Below are 16,935 nucleotides of genomic sequence, written 5' to 3' on the forward strand. Positions count from 1 at the left end.
CAAGGGAAGTTTATTCACCTCCCTGCTCCATTATCACCTGAATGATCCAACTAGTCTTTTGAGATTCTATGAAGTTTTGCCAGTTACTTTCCTGTCTTGGGGAGGGACACAATTACAGTAAGAACTCACAACTAACTAATGAGTCAAAAGCAATACAGTAACTTATAATTAAGAAAAACAAAGTGAAGTTGTTTGTTTACACAGACCACAGTAATGTATAATGTTTAGTCATTTTAACATACATAGCCATAACAAGTTTTGCTTCACTTAACAAAATGCCATCCCATGCAGTTAACAAAGCTCTGTATCTCTCTGTATAATGCTATACACATGACTTTTCCATATGATTTGTACTTCTTTTTATGGTTATATTACAGTTCAATGAACTAGCCATTTAACTACTTAAAAATTGAAAATATTCAGCTGACTTTTCTTGGATTTATCTGACATTAAGAAAGGAGAATTTCCAGGAGAATTTCCAGGATTTAAAATGTCTGAAGTGGTGTGATTAAATGGTGAAATGAGTAATGTTGTAATGATTTGTAATTATTTAATAATTAAAGAGCTCTCATGAATATTCTGGAAACCCCTGTGGAAAAGCCCAATCGCGCACTGATTTCATCAAGCATTCAGATCAAATCAGAAATTATTTGTATAGCACCCTTTTTACAGTGTTCTAAATGCAGTCCACAAGCGAGTCACTTTTTAATTTCTTCTACTGTTTTCTGTTCTATCTATATCATGTGCGTTAACATTCTGGGTCTTTTTAAACTGACATCTTGATTTTACCATATGAAAGAATCATGCATTAATTGTGGCTGAACGACATTCCGAGTGCAGTAAAAGTGGTCAGATTTCATCAGCAGCATCGACTTCCTGTTGTAGGCTAAGGCGGAGTCAATTTGGGTTTGTAACTGCAGATGAATGATAACTTCTTGTTGCAGTCACAGCCATCCCACATACCCTGGACTGGAAACAAAGACAAATGACGATGAAAAGGAAAAGTAACAGAACAATTTATAAATGAGTTTTTTCACTTCTGACATGAGCTCATTTGGGCTCAGCTCAGTCCCTGGAAAACTAATTCTCCTTCTAATTTGTGTTTACAAAATATATAAACTGCACTAACCAAAAAGTGACATTTTCTCCAACTAATTCAGGAAATATTGGTCCGATCAGAGGGTGGTTGGGGTCCATTGGTAGGGAAAGGCTGAAGAAAGCTCATGATTAAACAAAAATGGAGACTACCTTCCTGTTTCGCCCCAGGAGAAAATGGTTCACAGAGCAGGGTTGCGTTATAATAGTGGAGCTATGTGGGCGTGTGTGTGTGTGTGTTTGTGTGCATGGGTGTGTTTTGGGGAGAAGTTCCGACCCTGATGAGCAAGGAAACTGTCTTGAAACAGAAAGGATCACTGGAATAACATGTTCAGTTCTGATATCCACACTTCAAGAAGGATGCTGATACATTGAAGAGGGTTCAGAGAAGAGCCACGAGAATAAGTAAAGGACTGGAAAACCTGCCTCAGAGTGATAACCTCGATTGAGCTCCCTGAGACTAACAAAGAGAAGGTTAAGGAGCGACTTGATCATAATTTATAAGTACCTACATGGGGAACAAAAATTTGATAATGGGCTCTTCAGTCTAGCAGACAAGGATATAATGAGATCCAGTGGCTGGAAGTTGAAGCCAGACAAATTCAGACTGGAAATGAGACACAAATTTTTATTAGTGAGGGTATTAACCATTGGAACAGTTTACCCAGGGTTGTGATGGATTTTCTGTCATTGGAAATGTTTAAATCAAGATTGGATATTTTTCTACAAGATATTCTGTTCAAAAAGGAATTACCAGTAATTCAGGGAAGTCCTATGGCTTGATGATCACAGTGGTACCTTTTAGCCTCATCATCTGTTAATCTAATGGAAATAATAGTTCCTTACCCTCAGACACTCTGCCTAGTATGAAAGTGTAAGTCATAAATCAATCCCTGTTTTCTTTACCTCCTAAATTTAGGGTCAGGCAGATTTGTACATTGAAGATACTGTTAAATACTCCGCTGATGGCATTGAAAATCGAGCTTAGAGGCCTCTGGATGAAATTCGGCAGTGATCCATCAGTCCATCTCAGAGAAGTACCCTGCAGAAAAGTAATACAGAAGTTTAATGAGAACTGCAGAGAGGACAGGTATTCTAATACTCTGCTGGGATTGAAAATGAGTGAAGGAGTGTGAGGGGGCTTCAACAGAAATGTGTGCATACCCTTATTGCCTACAGCCACGCATTGGCCTATAGAGCTGCATGAATAATTCATTTTGAATAATGTATTATATTCACTTCACCGCTTCTTCCCTTTGTGAATTGTCCTCAAATAGATTGATTCTGAATAACACATAGATTCAGGAAAATTGCAGTCTATAACTCACTTATGAGGAGTTCATTGCAGGTGTTTGATTTTTGAGATGTTTGGAATGGACTGAGAACACATGGTACATTTCCGGTCCCTGATTGCACGTATATAACTCATAGAATCAAGTTTCTAGTTCAAATAGTAATGATTACAAATATGAGGTTCACGTTCTTTGAATATTCCACACTACTAGTTGTAAATTCATTGTATCAGCAAAAGCTCCTACCAGTAAACTCATTTCCTAGAATATTGCTGAGAAGACAGTCCAAATGAATTCATTACAAAATATCTGAATAAATATATTCACAGAAGCTTTTGATAATATTAACTCATCTCTACTGAGCTCACATTCTGCCAGGCAGAAATTAAACCTAGAACCCATTATCCACAAGCCAGTTTACCCAGCGAAGCCTGAACCCAGGTCATCCTGCAGTTGTGGGCTAGAGCTGGCTGGAATGTGCCTGTATGTGTGTGTGTGTGTGTGTGTGGTGGGGGGAGGATGGGGTTCTGAAGATTTTTTTTTGTTGTTGTTGTTGTTAAAAAATCAAAACTGAAAACAAATTGTTTATAGAAACTGAAAATATTTTGGTTTTTCCACAATCTAAAACCAATTTTTGGGTGGGGGCTCAAAGCTAAAAATATTAAGTTGAAAATCACTGAAAACCAATAAGTTTTCTATGGAAAAATTTTGCAACCCTTCCGTGAACCTCTCCTAGCTGGTTATTATTTTCATGCCTTTTCTGGGTACACTTACCTTTTGGTAACTTCCTCCTGTCCAGAACTGGGTTGTCCTTTTGTCTTCATAACTGGCGAGGTTCACAAGGAAATCATTCTGAGCTGCATTGGAGATGCTGGTGAGGTGACCTTCCCCTGCCATCCTCTGGCAAACACTCTGCATGGTAAAAGCAAATTAGACCCGGGGACATAGAGTGGGAAAGAGAGTGAGTGGAGAGTCTGTGAAACAGAACGGAGAGAGAGAAAAGTGGAAAAAGTTTGGGAATGGGAGTGAAGAGGGAAAGAGGCAAGAATATAAGAGTGAAGAGAGAAGGGCAGTGGAGAATGAAATAGGACATAAGAGATAAAGTTGTATAAAGGGAGCAGAGAGAGACATACAAATGGAGCAAGGTGTAGGCCAGAGCGGAGAAGTGTGAGAGGAAGAAATAATGATAAAGGGGAAAACAAGAACATTAAGTGTGGAATGGAGAGAGGGCAGAAAGGGAGAAAAGTAGAGAGAGAAGAGGAAGATGGAGAAAATTGAAAGGCCAAAAGTGTTTAATAAATAGTTTTTCTTCCTGTGTTCCCCAGCCATCCACCAATCAAGATGGGGTAGAGATTTCTCTTAACTGTCTTCTGCTGAGTGGGATTGTGTGATTTTTTTTTTTTGCCTCTATCCTCCGGTAAGAAGATGGTTTCTCTTTCCCCTAAGGCAGGAGGCCCCTTTGTCTGCAGCCTGAAATGAAGGCACGGTTTGCTTTGGCCCTAAGGAGACATTTGCCAGTTCACCTTGATGATTAAGGCATTTGTTTTGCCATTTAAACTGAACACATTCTCATAGCCATAACCAAGGAAGGAGGCAGCACCACTTAGCAAACGTTTACATCGAGTGCATTTGAGGGAGGTGTCTGCATTTTGAAAATTTGCATATTTTGACAAATATATTGGTACATCAATGTAGCACCGGCCTCATCTGATATCATTAGAACAGGAAGTGAAGTGAAGTCAGAATATTTTTTAGCAAGCCTCTGAGATTTAGAGGAACATAGACCAGGCAAGAGGAATTTGCTCTTCAGAAGTGTTTTTCTGAGGCAGACAGATAAAAGTTAAGCCTCCTAGGGTGGGGCCGACTGCCTCACAAACAGGAAAATCACCCTAACCTTCCCTTCAGCTTGGTGTTAGGATTTTAACAAGGAATTAGAAATTCTCTGGCTTGTTCCTGAGTTTAGATGGAAAAAATGCCAATGTTGAAAGGCAGTGAATCCTGACCAGTGGAGAGAGATGGGATTAAATGAGAGCTGTGTTCAGATTTCAAAAGTTCCGAGAGCTGAGTAGGAGTTGGTTCATAGCTACCCAAGCATATCACATTGCTAAGCTTCATGCTGGTAGTTCACACACATGTTCAGCCCCGAAATGTGTATCAAGTACCTTCTGCCAGGATTGATACATTTCAGGAAAATCAGAAAGGAAGGATAAAAGAAACAAAAAAGTAAAAAGATAGAACAAGGGGAGAGAGAAAATTCTCATTTTGAAGAACCTGGTACCTCAGCACCGGCCCATGTGTTTTGCTCCTGGACAAACTTGTAACACAGGCCCATGTTACTAAACCATCCATCCCGGCAGGGACCTTGGCAGAACAATTTTGACTCTACTAAGGAGGAGTCAGCTTGATCTGGGACTTGAATGTTCTTAGGTGAAGACTGGCTGCCCTCAAGTATGCTGAACAAGGACCGGACATCACGACGTTTGACATCTGGGTTCTTGTCACCTATGAGAAATACAAAACCGACTCCCAGAGAGAGGTACGGGAAGAACGAAATGGGCATTCACCCATGAAAGCTTATGCTCCAATACATCTGTTAGTCTTAAAGGTACCACAGGACTCTCTTTAAACCTAGTTAAACTGAGTTATAACAGAATGATTTACTGAATATAATTAAGAGCAAATACTGTACTAGATATTCAGCGGGACAATGAAAATTCAGCAAATGAAGTGCACTCGTCTTAGGAGTCAAGTTCTGATGAGGTCATAAACATTGCAAGATACAATGGATCCACTTCTCTACTTCACAAAACCATGTCAGTGGTTGGTGCAATGCATCGTAGCTTGCTGATTCCTCTCTGGCTGTGCCTCTTGGAGAGACTGCAGGGGGTACAGCAGGTCAGAACTGAAAGGCATTGGTGGGTATTTTTTGGTCCCCCAGACTCAAACAGCAGTTGGTTCTGCAGATCAGGATTATGTGTATTAGCAAAGCTTTGTCGGGGAGGACCCAGGACAGAACTAGCAATGTGAATTGCAGGCTGGGGCTGAGGTGTATCAACACCTTTAGGAGAGAAGGAGGAATACTAGAACAATACAGATCTGTCAGGCCAGAATTAAGATTAATTTTGTGAAAGTTATTGCAGTAAATTTCTTTCCGACATCCTTCTTAGTAAACAATCAGCACAGTTGGAGTCAACTTCCAAATATCATTGATTTATCTCCCAAAACCACATATGGTAATTTCCTCTACCTCCTTAGAATCTGCTTGTATCCATTCAAGTTTCATCTTGTGGAAGCCCCATTTTCCCCCCTCTAGAGCTAGATGTGCCTGGCACTAGCCCAGCAACAATATGGTGAGGAAGGTGCAATGAACATTTTCATCCCACCACTCTCCCCTTGGAGCTCCCTGCCAGGATACTGCACATTCTGGGTCATTTTTTAGTATCTGGGGACTCAAGCCATCCCAAAGGGAAGAGGGGTGAATTATGGTGCTGCACCCTTCCTTCAACCCCGCCTTACAACCAGCAGAGATAGGAGCATGCTGCACCAACTTCAGGAGCAGTACAGGCACAATGCAGTGCTTGTGCTTCCACTGCACTCTCTGGTCTTCCATGAGAGATCCCTCCTGCACCACTCCTTAGGGTGGTGCAGGTATAACGCCAACAGACCCTGGTCATTGGTGGGCAGGATCGAACCGGGGACCTTTGGAGCTTAGTGCATGAGCCTCTACTGCATGAGCTAAAAGCCAATTGGCTGTTCGCTAAGGCTGTAGAGCAAACTCATTTAACTCTCTCTCTCAGTGGTCTTGGTGCCACTAAATGGGACAGAACACCACACCCAGAAGGTATGTGGGTTACACAGGCCCACACCACCTCTAATGCAAGGGCAAGTCACTAGCATAATGGACACACACACACACTCTCTCTCTCTCTCCCCCAGCATCTCCTATGCCTGTCAGTCCTAAAGCAGCTCATTCTCATTTTATCCCTGCCTCAGTCATACAGGGAAGAGCTGTACTTCTGGGTTGAGGGCAGGGCGTGGATCATTTGGAATTACTGAGGACCTTTTGCATGTAGAAGACTTGCACAAGGGCACATCACACTAGACCTGGCTCCAACCTTTGCTCATTGTCACTGCATTGCAGAAATATTAAACAATACACCAGATTCATTCTACATTAAAAAAAACCAAAGCCTCAGACTTTTACTCTATTAACTTAAAAATAATTCTGTGCTGCTAACAACAAGAAGCAAATGATGAGGCTACATTTCTTTTTTTTGCAGCATCAGACAGACATTCTAGATACATTATACTCACCTTCCAAGCCTGGGAGAACCAGTACACCTAGCAGCAGGAACAAAAATGGAAGGGACTTCATTGCTATGAGACCTTGCAACACTGTTGCCTGCAATGTGTAAATATCAGGTAGAAGTTGTTTATCCAGGCACCTGACTGCTGGTCAAAGTAAGAAATGGAAGAGATCTGCCAGGGAATCTCCATTGGTGTCAGTGTAACAGAGGAGAGAGATGTCTTTACATCATACTCCATAGATGGTAGGTGGTTTTATTATCAACATGACTCATTATGTTGTGTAAAATATTCAGAAGTGCCTAGGTGACTTGGGAGCCTAACTGCCATTTTCAGTAGTGATCTAGGGCCAGATTTTCAAAGGTATTTAGGCACCTAATGATGAAAAGATGCCTACGTGGGATTTTCAAAAACACCTAAGCAGGTTATGTGCCTAACTCCCATGGAAAGTGTTACCCCTAATCTCATCTAGATTAAACACCTCTCCTTGTAGGCTTGTTCCCAGACTCTGTTTCCTATTCCTTTGTCCAGTTAAGTTTTAAGTGTCTTCAGGAATGGGGCTTCCACCACTTCCCTTTGGGATTCTAACAGATGCCACTGTCAGAAATTTTGCCCTGTGGTTCAGCCTAAATATTCTCTTTCCTAATTCTATCCCATTCTTCCTAGTTATAACCCTCTGTTCTAACTAAGACTCCTTCTATGGTGTTCACACACTTCAGATACACAGAGACAATGATGTCCTCCTCCTCCACTCCACCCCACGATTTATTTAGACAAACTGTACATTTTTCGTTCTTTTTAATCTTCCTTTGTAAGTCTGTACCTCCAGCTCAAAAGAGGGTAGACCGGAGTGAATGAATGAACAGCAATAGCACCCTTCAGAGGCAGCTCAGCGACAAGGTGCTGTGCAGTGACACTGGAGCTTCCTAGATGACACTTTTATATCCTAGTCTCAATGACCTGCTGAACTAATGATGGACTGACTAGGAGGAAAATAGCTGCAGCGCTAAAATAATAATGGCAGGAGAGGGGTAAAATGGAGTAATTGGATACGAAAGAAAGAAAGATGGAACAGCCCAGGGAAAGGAACTTTGTCAGCATGATGAATGAGGATTTCTCCATGGACTCTAATTAACATTAATGTGAATCACATGGCTAACTCTGATACACAGCAGGCCAAACTCAACCCTAGTGTGACTTGGCTTGGCTAGATGCTGATCTTCATTACATTGGGGGCAAATCTCAGAGTAATTCCATTTAATCCATTGGGGTTACTCTGGATGTACACAAATATAGTGGAGATTAGGTGCAGTGTCTTGAAAACACCTCGTCCCTCCCCCACCCCCAAGTAATTAAGAGAAAAAGTAAGAAATATATAAAGAGGAAGCTGATATGTGCATAAGAAAAACAACTATTGGTATGTGTGTATATCGGTAAAGTGCATAAGTATAGATAGAAAGAAAAATATAATAAATAGAGTGAGAGAGACAGAGAACTAGAGACATGCAGAAAGAGGCATATTAAAAAAAGAGATTGATAAATACCAAATTGCAGATTCTCTCTGTTTTTTCTTCCTCCTTTTCACATTGGTGTGAGATAAAAACTGTGCCCTTGAGATATTTATGATGCCAGCTTTGGCAAGGATGGCTACTCCCTTTGGTAAATGAGGCCAGCTCCAATATTTAGCTTGAAATCTTTTTTATATAGTCTCTCTCCCTTAAACAAAGATGGGTGGGGTCCAATTCTGACATCTGTGCTATTTTAAGTACGCTTGGCTTGTTTAGCAAAGCCTTTCAGAAACGCACCTTAATCTGAAGTGTCTACCGAGAAATTACACTGCTCTACAGCCAAAATGCTTCTGAAATAAATGTAGTCAAACTTTACTAATTCTGGGTCACTGAGAACGAAAATGATGCTTAAAATTGTTGATTGGCTCTAGTTTTCAAGATATGCTATTGGGTCAGTATATACGACCCTTGACTTGGGAATGGCGGAGGATAAGTGAGTTATAAAGGGAAGGGATCTCAATTTAAACCAGAAATGACTAAAATACATCTTTGACTGGATCTATGAATAAATCTATGACTGGGTTTGGACAGTACTTGCTTTTTAGGCAAAACAATGAATGATGCAATCTGAAGCTGGTATTGCGTCATACATGATCTGAATTGCATCATGTTATTCCTAGAAGTCATGGATGATGCAATCATAACGAAGCTTACATCACTCTGCTGAACAAATTGCCCTATATCAGCTCTAGAAATCATACAGTGTTGTGCTCTCTTATTTGTCAGTGTTTGATTTTGCAAAGGAACACATTTCTGTTTAGCCAAAGTGAGCAGAGATGCCTCATACTTGTGTGAACAGTGCAGATAACTTCTGCTATGTTTGTGGTGAAGTGACTTTTGCATCACAAAAGCACAGTATAACCACTATGGTTAAGAAAGCCTATCACTTTTATTTTGGCTGCAAAATTGGAGATCAGGACAAGAGGTGGGCCCCACACATATGCTGCAACACTTGTGCAACAAATCTTCGCCAGTGGTTGACCAGGAAAAGGAAATCTATGCCTTTTGCAGTGCCAATGATTTGGAGAGAGCCAACAGATCATACCAGCAATTGCTACTTCTGCATGGTGCCTCCAGTTGGGAAAGGTGTGTCAAAGAAGAAAAAGTGGACTGTGCATTATCCAAACATTCCATCAGCTTATACGCCCAGTACCCCACGGAGAAGGACTGCCGGTTCCTGATGCACCAGAATCATTCTCACTTGAGTCAGACGAGGAAGAGGAAGAGGATGAAACTTCTGGTCCTGAACCATCAATGTCACAGGACCCACATTTTCTCCCATCCTCCTCCTCTGAACCACACCTCATAACACAAGGTGAACTGAATGACCTTGTCAGGGATTTGAACTACCCAAGAGTAAGGCAGAGCTGTTGGGCTCCAGACTACAGCAGTGGAATCTCCTGGCAGGTGATGTTAGGGTTTCCATGTTCCGTGACCGTCAAAAGGGTCTTGTCCCATTCTTCTTCATGGAAGGTGATCTTGTAGCCTGCAACAACATCGATGGTGTGATGGCAGCCCTCAACATCGTTCACGATCCAGATGAGTGGAGACTGTTCATTGATTCATCGAAGACGAGTCTTAAAGCTGTTTTACTGCATAATGGCAATGTTTTGCTATCAATTCCTGTTGGTCATGCAGTCCATATGAAGGAAACCTATGACAACATGAAACAATTTTTGAGGTGCATAAACTATGACCAACATCAGTGGCAGCTTTGTGGCGATTTGAAGGTTGTTGCTCTCTTGCTTGGTCTGCAGACTGGATACACAAAGTACTGCTGTTTTCTCTGCGAATGGGATAGTCGTGCAAGAGATTCCCACTACATCAAGAAAGATTGGCCACTCCGACAGTCATTGGAGCCTGGGAGGAAAAGTGTTCAGCATCCACCACTTGTTGAATCAAGGAAGATTTTGTTACCACCCTTACACATCAAGCTGGGTCTGATGAAGAACTTTGTCAAGGCCATTGACAAAACACAAGCAGCTTTCAAGTACCTCCGTGGAAAATTTCCAAGGTTAAGTGAAGCTATGATAAAGGAAGGTGTCTTTGTTGGTCCTCAGATTCGTGAACTTCTTCGAGATGATGCATTTGACCATGCACTGCGTGGCAAGGAAAAGACGGCATGGAAAGCCTTCCAGTTAGTGGCAATAAATTTTCTCGGAAACAACAAGGCAGACAACTACAGGTTGTTGGTGGAAAACCTCCTCAAGGCATACAAAAGCCTTGGTTGCAACATGTCACTAAAGATACATTTTCTGCACTCTCATCTAGATTTTTTTTCCACCGAACTGCGGAGCAGTGAGCGATGAGCACGGCGAGTGATTTCACCAGGACATTGCAACAATGGAGAAACGCTATCAGGGCAAATGGAGCCCATCAATACTTGCAGACTATTGCTGGACAGTGACAAGAGATGCTCCATTTAATGAATACAAGAGACAAGCCAAGAAGCGCCGAGTAGACACTGAATAGGACTAAACTATGTACATAATAGTTTTTTGCCTTTTGTTTCATAATAAATTTTATTTATATAACCCTTTTGCTGATTTTTAAAGTGTTACATAAACAGGACAGGTGAAATATTATCATGTAAAGCAACCATAAACACATGAAAAGACCTCGGTTTACAATTTATGATTAAAACTCTACTATCTACACAATATACATAGACATAAAATGTAAAAACTTAAATATCTTAGAAACAGTAGCCAATCAGTTGTTTTAATTGTCATATTTGAATTCAGCACATCAAAATACATAATAAATAGCACATTTTATCTCTGAAGCAGACGACTTCTCAAAAATTGTAGACCAGTGTTATGGGAGAACAGATAAGTTCCCTTCACAACAGGGGAGGAGGTAGGGCTGTTCTTCTAGGATGACCCTTATAAAAATAGGCTACAGTTCTGGTTCCAAATACAACAGTAACATCTATAATATTTGTGCCCATCATTGTAGAATACTTTGTCTAAGGGAGGATGAGGTAGAGGAGCACAGAGAGAGAGAGAGAGAGGTGTCTATGTGTGAGTGTGTGTTTTGCAGGGCAGGAGCCTAGAATTGAGAGAACGTGGAAACTATATTTCTTATCCTGTCAGATGAAGACATTCTCTTCAGGACAAGGCTCAGGTCTGTTGATGAAGCAATGGAACAGGTCAGAGCTGAGAACCCATTCAAGCTCCATTATACATAGAATCATAGGACTGGAAGGGCCTTAAGAAGTCATCAAGTCCAGTCCCCTGCACTCATGGCAGGACTAAGTATTAACATACACAAGCTTCTCCGTGCCATGCCCTTTTCTTAAACCTTGTCCAAACACCCTCATGTACAGTAAATACTTCCTGCATCCATTAAATGCTCTGAATCACGCTATGTGATTGGAGCATATGTTTGAGTTCATGCATTCATTTAAAGCCCAAATATTTATTAAAGGGGTGAAACAGACTCCTTTCCCCCTCTCTTTGTACAAATATAGTTTCATTGCCACCAGGTCCAGGGAGAGTTTTTCTCTAAAGCTAGTCCTGGCTCTAAAATTAAAAAGAGGTATAGTGATTAGCTGGGGTGTATTCATTAGCGAGACCTCAGGGACTGGATCCTAGTGCCTCCTTAAAGATGGACTGTGGGACTGGTTCTGTATAGCTCCCGGGTGTTCATCCCAGTGGCAAATTTCCCTTTGTTTTATCTTACAAACAGCATACAAGGGCCTGACTCTGCTATCCTAACTCACACTGAGAAGCATCTAATCAGGCGAGATACTCACAATGTGAGCAACAATTGCAAAGTCCTATCCTTCATCACTAGGCTGCTTCTCTTGCCCTTCCGGGTAATGTGGTATGGGAAAAGGTGTTTGGTATTTGTTTTGTGGTGAAGGGCAGTGTGTTAAAGGAGGATTATGTACTAAACCCATAAAATGATGGTAAGTAAGTGCTCTGAGTAGTTTACCCACTTCTCATTCTCACCATAATATATTTATAAATCAGTTTCTGAGTGCATACTGCATGCCATTTACTATATAGCAAAATGTCTCTCCACTACCACTAGATAAGTACATTGTAATGGTACCAATTCATTTAATCAATGGATCTGACCTCTCCTTACTTGGTTCATGACTAGTCTGTGATCTGATAATGATTTTCTTGAATTTATTCATTACTTGAAATTACTCACTAAATACTTTCTGCAGATAATTCTCAGCCTGTAGATTCTTTGTGAGCAGCTCATTGAGCGTATTAAAAAATTGTGCTATTTTGATCAGACACATAAGCCACATTGTACACTTCCATTTCCTGCCTGGATGAACATAACTCTGAGAAGGAAGTTACAGAGCATGCATTTAAAATTTGCTTTCCATGAATATCCTGCAGTATTCCCTGGATATTCAGTTTCTGTGAACATTCCTATCTGTACATTCATTTGCTAGAATATTCATCGAAAAAAAATACAGAAAGTTGCTGAATGGGACTTTCAATTAACTTAGGAGTACACATCCCATTGAAAGTCAATAGGACTTGTGATTCTACCTCACTTAGGTGCATTTGAAAATTCCTCCTGTTAACACAGTTGAATCACATTTGTTGATAAATTTGAAGGTATATTTATAGAACATTTTTGTAGGATTCACCTGGGTCTATTCTCTGTTCTCTCTACCTGTGTAGGGCTGTCTATCTGCTGTTTGTTTCTCATAATATGGGCATGCTCCATTTCCCAGCACACCTGCATGGTGGAAAGATTCACTGTTCTATTGGAAGTGCTGTTCTTCAAAATTAAGGCATTCTCCCAGCAACCCCAGCTGTCTGTCCACAAGTGTTTTTATAACCACAAAATGATGACTGAGCGAACGTTTCATTTAGCTGTTCAGAGAACATCCAGATCCCTGGAAGAATTAGAATGGTCAGACCCATCCCTACACAGCAAAGATGTAGTCATTGTAAAAAATCAGCAGGTTGATGGTCAGAGATTGCTCAAGGCACTTAGCCAACTTCCCAGAGATCCTTGTAACTCTCTCTCTCTCCCCCTCTATGTTGCTAGGATATTTGTCAACAGAATGAAAGTGACAGTTCCTGGGAGAAACTGAATTTTGTATTAAGGTTGTCTTGTGTGGAAAAGTGAAGCTGTATTTCCAGGGGTGAGTCAGAGCTGAATAGAATTTGCTTTATATATGAGGTCTTTCATATTCCAGGTAACTCAATGCACAACATTGTAAACTAAATGCTAGCAACTCACTAACAGTGTAGATAAACGCAGGAGGTGTTGTGCATTAAGCAGCAGCACACATAGCAGTAGATGTCAGAAACAGTTCTCCTAAAAGAGAGAGCAGGGGAAATGTTGACCTGGATTATCCTTTATATGCATATTGGAAAAGTGCCATGGGATCTTTGATTTCACCATGGGCAGAGGTGGGGTGGGATTACCTTGCTTTAAATAGCCTATGATTTCAGGAAAGATTTAATTGCTGTGCTTTCCACTATGCCTGAAATACCTTCCAAATCCTGCATGCCCTGTAACCTCCCTTTCCTTCATATTCCTCCTCACAACTCGCCTATTCCCACGCTCTCTCCAACGCTGACTCCTACACCCATGCTGTCCTTCTAACGTAGGTAGGATAATAACATTTAAAAAGCTGGTAGTGCTGTGACCCAAAGTATAAAGGAAGCAACCTTATTAGCTTGCCCTGCGTCGTTTCCCCTTCTATTATGTCATACCATATCCAATTTACAATTGAAATAGGCTTACTACCGCTATATAGCACCTTCCTCACAATTGACTTCCTTGGAACTGTTTGTGGGGTAAGGCACAACCTCATGTGAGTAAGGGTATCAGAATCTGACCCTTAGATTGTAAACTCTTTGCAGCAGGGATTATCTGTGTTCTCGCTGTAAATAATTATATACTTAAATTAATCCCTAGCACCAGCACTCTACAATGGGTGAAGAGGGATAGGAAGGTGTCTCCATTTTAGCATTATGGAGTGTGAGGTCTGCGTGGTTTCCAAAGTCCAGTTTGAAAGGTCATAGTCATAGAATCATAGGGTTGGAAGGGACCTCAGGAGATCATCTAGTCCAACCCCCTGCTCAGAGCAGGACCAATCCCCAGACAGATTTTTGCCCCAGATCCCTAAATGGCCCCCTCAAGGATTGAACTCACAACCCTGAGTTTAGCAGGCCAATGCTCAAACCACTGAGCTATCCCTCCCCCCAGGTGACAATTTACAATTCACAGTTATGAGAGCAAAGCATTTGCACAAGGGAAAGGCAGACAGAACTCTGGTTTTGGTTCTTCTCTTCCACAGGGCTGTACCCAGAGTTCATTCCAGGTGGGCACAGTGATCCTGTTCTTCTTTATGCTTCTTTCCAGGGCCTCCAACTAGAGCCCATTCCGTGTGGGTCTGGAAATTTAGTTCTGGTTTTGTTCCTCCCCTCCAAGGAGTTGTACTGGATATTTGAAAGATCATGAATAATTATTGATATAAAGTTTGTTTTTTGTCTCATGTTTTGTGAACCTGTCTTTTGAGAGGCTGGGTAAGGATGGGTGAAAATTGGAAGAGGAATCCTGGTCCCTGTCGTTCTCCAAAAGTTTCATGCATACAAGTTCCTCCATCTGCTCAGGATACCTACTTACTGAAGGTAACAGACTGATAGCAGGCCTAGTTTAGCTTTCTTTGTATTTCACTCACAGCCCTGGGGTCTTACTTAACTCTTTTAGTTAAATGAAACAAAAATGTCCCTTTAGGAGCAGAAGTGACATCTTAGAGGCTACTATCCATTCTTGTAGCCTCGTTTCTGAGTGTATTTAAATAGTTAAAGAAGTTGCAATTAAAACTTGTCTGTAAAGGTTTCTTCCTCAGGTTTAATTACTGCTTTATTTCATAAAATCCCCCTGCAATAGAACAATGGACTTGAATCCTCTCGTTACACTTTGAAATCAGTTTAGAATCAGATGTAAATTTAGTGCTAACAGTTAAATTGCCATGTGCTGCTGTGCTCTTACAGGACCTGAAGCGAGGCCAGAAATGCTACCTCTACAGCATCATGAGAGTTTATGACAGCAAACCTCTGAGGGAAATGCTGTCGCATCAGTACATGCTCAATCTCCAGCGCCAGAATTTGCTGGGTAAGTGCCGTCTGGTATTGCTATGTCCATCAGCAATCTATAGAAATTGGAGTCTGGAGGGTAAACCTGGGGTTTGAGGGAATTAGGATGAGAAGTTTATGGTGCCATATAAGACACCGGACACACAAAATGGAGCCTGGAATAGTTTGTAGGCAGAGGTCAGGAAGCCTTTGGCTGATGAACTCTGCCTTCTGCAGCAGAGACCACTGTGACAACAAGCAGCAAAACACTGTAGGTTTGATGTTATTTATTGATTCGCAGAGTGCCTATCCCTAGCTCCAGGTGTTATTTACAGAAATGTTGAATGCATAAAATCAGAGGATTAAAGATACTATGTCATCTCCTTCCATCAAGGTGTCCGATAGCCATTCTCTTCATCCAGCCATCCCATCCCTCATCCCACACTCTTACCAAAGACCAACAAAAATCAGATGGATCTTTGTAGCATGCCCTGAAGGTCAACAAATTTTGGCTTTGATAGACAATGAATTTGAGTTGAAGACCTTTCATGGAAATTGCCCTACCAGCCACACCCTCTCCTAACCCACACCTTGCAGCCCAAAAACCTGTTAGCTCAACTGCCTGTGCTGACTACAACAGCAGTGATATCCACACAGAAAGGTAGTCTTTGAGGTAGCTGGGTCCCAAACTATTTAGGACTTTGTAAGGTCAAAATCACCTTATTAAATTCCATTCAAATTACAGGAAGGAGATTATGGTCCATGTAATTAGAGAGGTCAACAATGGAGTCAAGCAGCAGAAATTTTCTTCTCATGGTTAAGCTAGCACCACAGATGCATAAGTCTCAAATATCATTTCTTCTCTCACCACTGACCACATCAGGGACAATGTCACATATCCGTGAGACAGCAGCTGCCAGCAAAAGGTTCTGAAGCTCTAATTGTACTTAGAAATATTATCTTCAGACTTCATAGCTCATGCATGGCAAGGAGCACTTCTCATCCCATCAGTTTTAACACACCATGCTGCATGAAGTGATGCTGCTGTATCACTTGTTCAGCTAGTTTTTATGTGCAGCTTGATGTTTTTCCAGTGCAGGCTCCCCTCTCTGGTGAATGTATTGGTATGCAACATCACTGTCCATCAAAGATATAGCACTTGTGCATGTATGTGTATATAATACTTGATTCCTGTCCATTTTCCCTATCCTCTCACCCAGGTCATATTACTGAGCATGAAGTCAGGTTTTACACCTCCTTCCTGGATCAAGCTGAAGAGAGAGACCCAAGGAAGGTCTCAGTTAGAAACAGCACCTCTCTGAAGTTCAGTGTTGGGAGAACTCAGCTGTAGTTCATAGATTCTAAGGCCAGAAGACATCACTGTGATCATCTAGTCTGACCTGCTGTATAACACAGGCCATAGAACTCCCCCAAATAATCCCTGTTTGAACTAGAACCTCTCTTTTAGGAAAAGATCCAATGTTGATTTAAAAATTGCCAGTGATGGAAATTCCACTATATCCCATGATAAATTGTTCCAATGGTTACTCTCAGTGTTAAAAAATTGTGACTTATTTCCAGCCTGAATTTGTCTAGCTTCAACTTCCA

The 16,935-nt window shown here is 41.3% G+C and overlaps 2 protein-coding genes across 2 annotated transcripts; one reads left to right on the forward strand and one right to left on the reverse strand.

Moving 5' to 3' along the window:
* Positions 1-886: 886 nt before the first annotated feature.
* Positions 887-6,762, reverse strand: LOC135875349 (snaclec bitiscetin subunit beta-like). The gene is made up of 5 exons (XM_065400271.1): positions 6,702-6,762; positions 4,666-4,889; positions 3,162-3,299; positions 2,002-2,137; positions 887-969 (listed from the first exon to the last, which is right to left on the reverse strand). The coding sequence occupies exons 1-5, from the start codon at positions 6,760-6,762 to the stop codon at positions 887-889; spliced, it is 642 nt and encodes a 213-aa protein (XP_065256343.1).
* A 6,317-nt stretch (positions 6,763-13,079) lies between these two features.
* FAM216B (family with sequence similarity 216 member B) lies at positions 13,080-16,678 on the forward strand. The gene is made up of 4 exons (XM_065400389.1): positions 13,080-13,096; positions 14,769-14,880; positions 15,247-15,367; positions 16,548-16,678. The coding sequence occupies exons 1-4, from the start codon at positions 13,080-13,082 to the stop codon at positions 16,676-16,678; spliced, it is 381 nt and encodes a 126-aa protein (XP_065256461.1).
* Positions 16,679-16,935: the final 257 nt, after the last annotated feature.

The sequence above is a fragment of the Emys orbicularis genome, chromosome 1, assembly GCF_028017835.1.
Source record: "Emys orbicularis isolate rEmyOrb1 chromosome 1, rEmyOrb1.hap1, whole genome shotgun sequence".
Classification (NCBI taxonomy): domain Eukaryota; kingdom Metazoa; phylum Chordata; order Testudines; family Emydidae; genus Emys; species Emys orbicularis.

Coding starts and splice junctions, on each gene's coding strand:
- LOC135875349 (XM_065400271.1), bottom strand. CDS start 6,762: ATGAAGTCCCTTCCATTTTTGTTCCTGCTGCTAGGTGTACTGGTTCTC. Junction 2,138..3,161: donor CAGGAGGAAGTTACCAAAAG/GTAAGTGTACCC, acceptor ACTTTTCTGCAG/GGTACTTCTCTGAGATGGAC. Junction 970..2,001: donor CCTGACCCTAAATTTAGGAG/GTAAAGAAAACA, acceptor CTTTGTTTCCAG/TCCAGGGTATGTGGGATGGC.
- FAM216B (XM_065400389.1), top strand. Junction 14,881..15,246: donor AGGATACCTACTTACTGAAG/GTAACAGACTGA, acceptor GTGCTCTTACAG/GACCTGAAGCGAGGCCAGAA. Junction 15,368..16,547: donor CCAGCGCCAGAATTTGCTGG/GTAAGTGCCGTC, acceptor CCTCTCACCCAG/GTCATATTACTGAGCATGAA.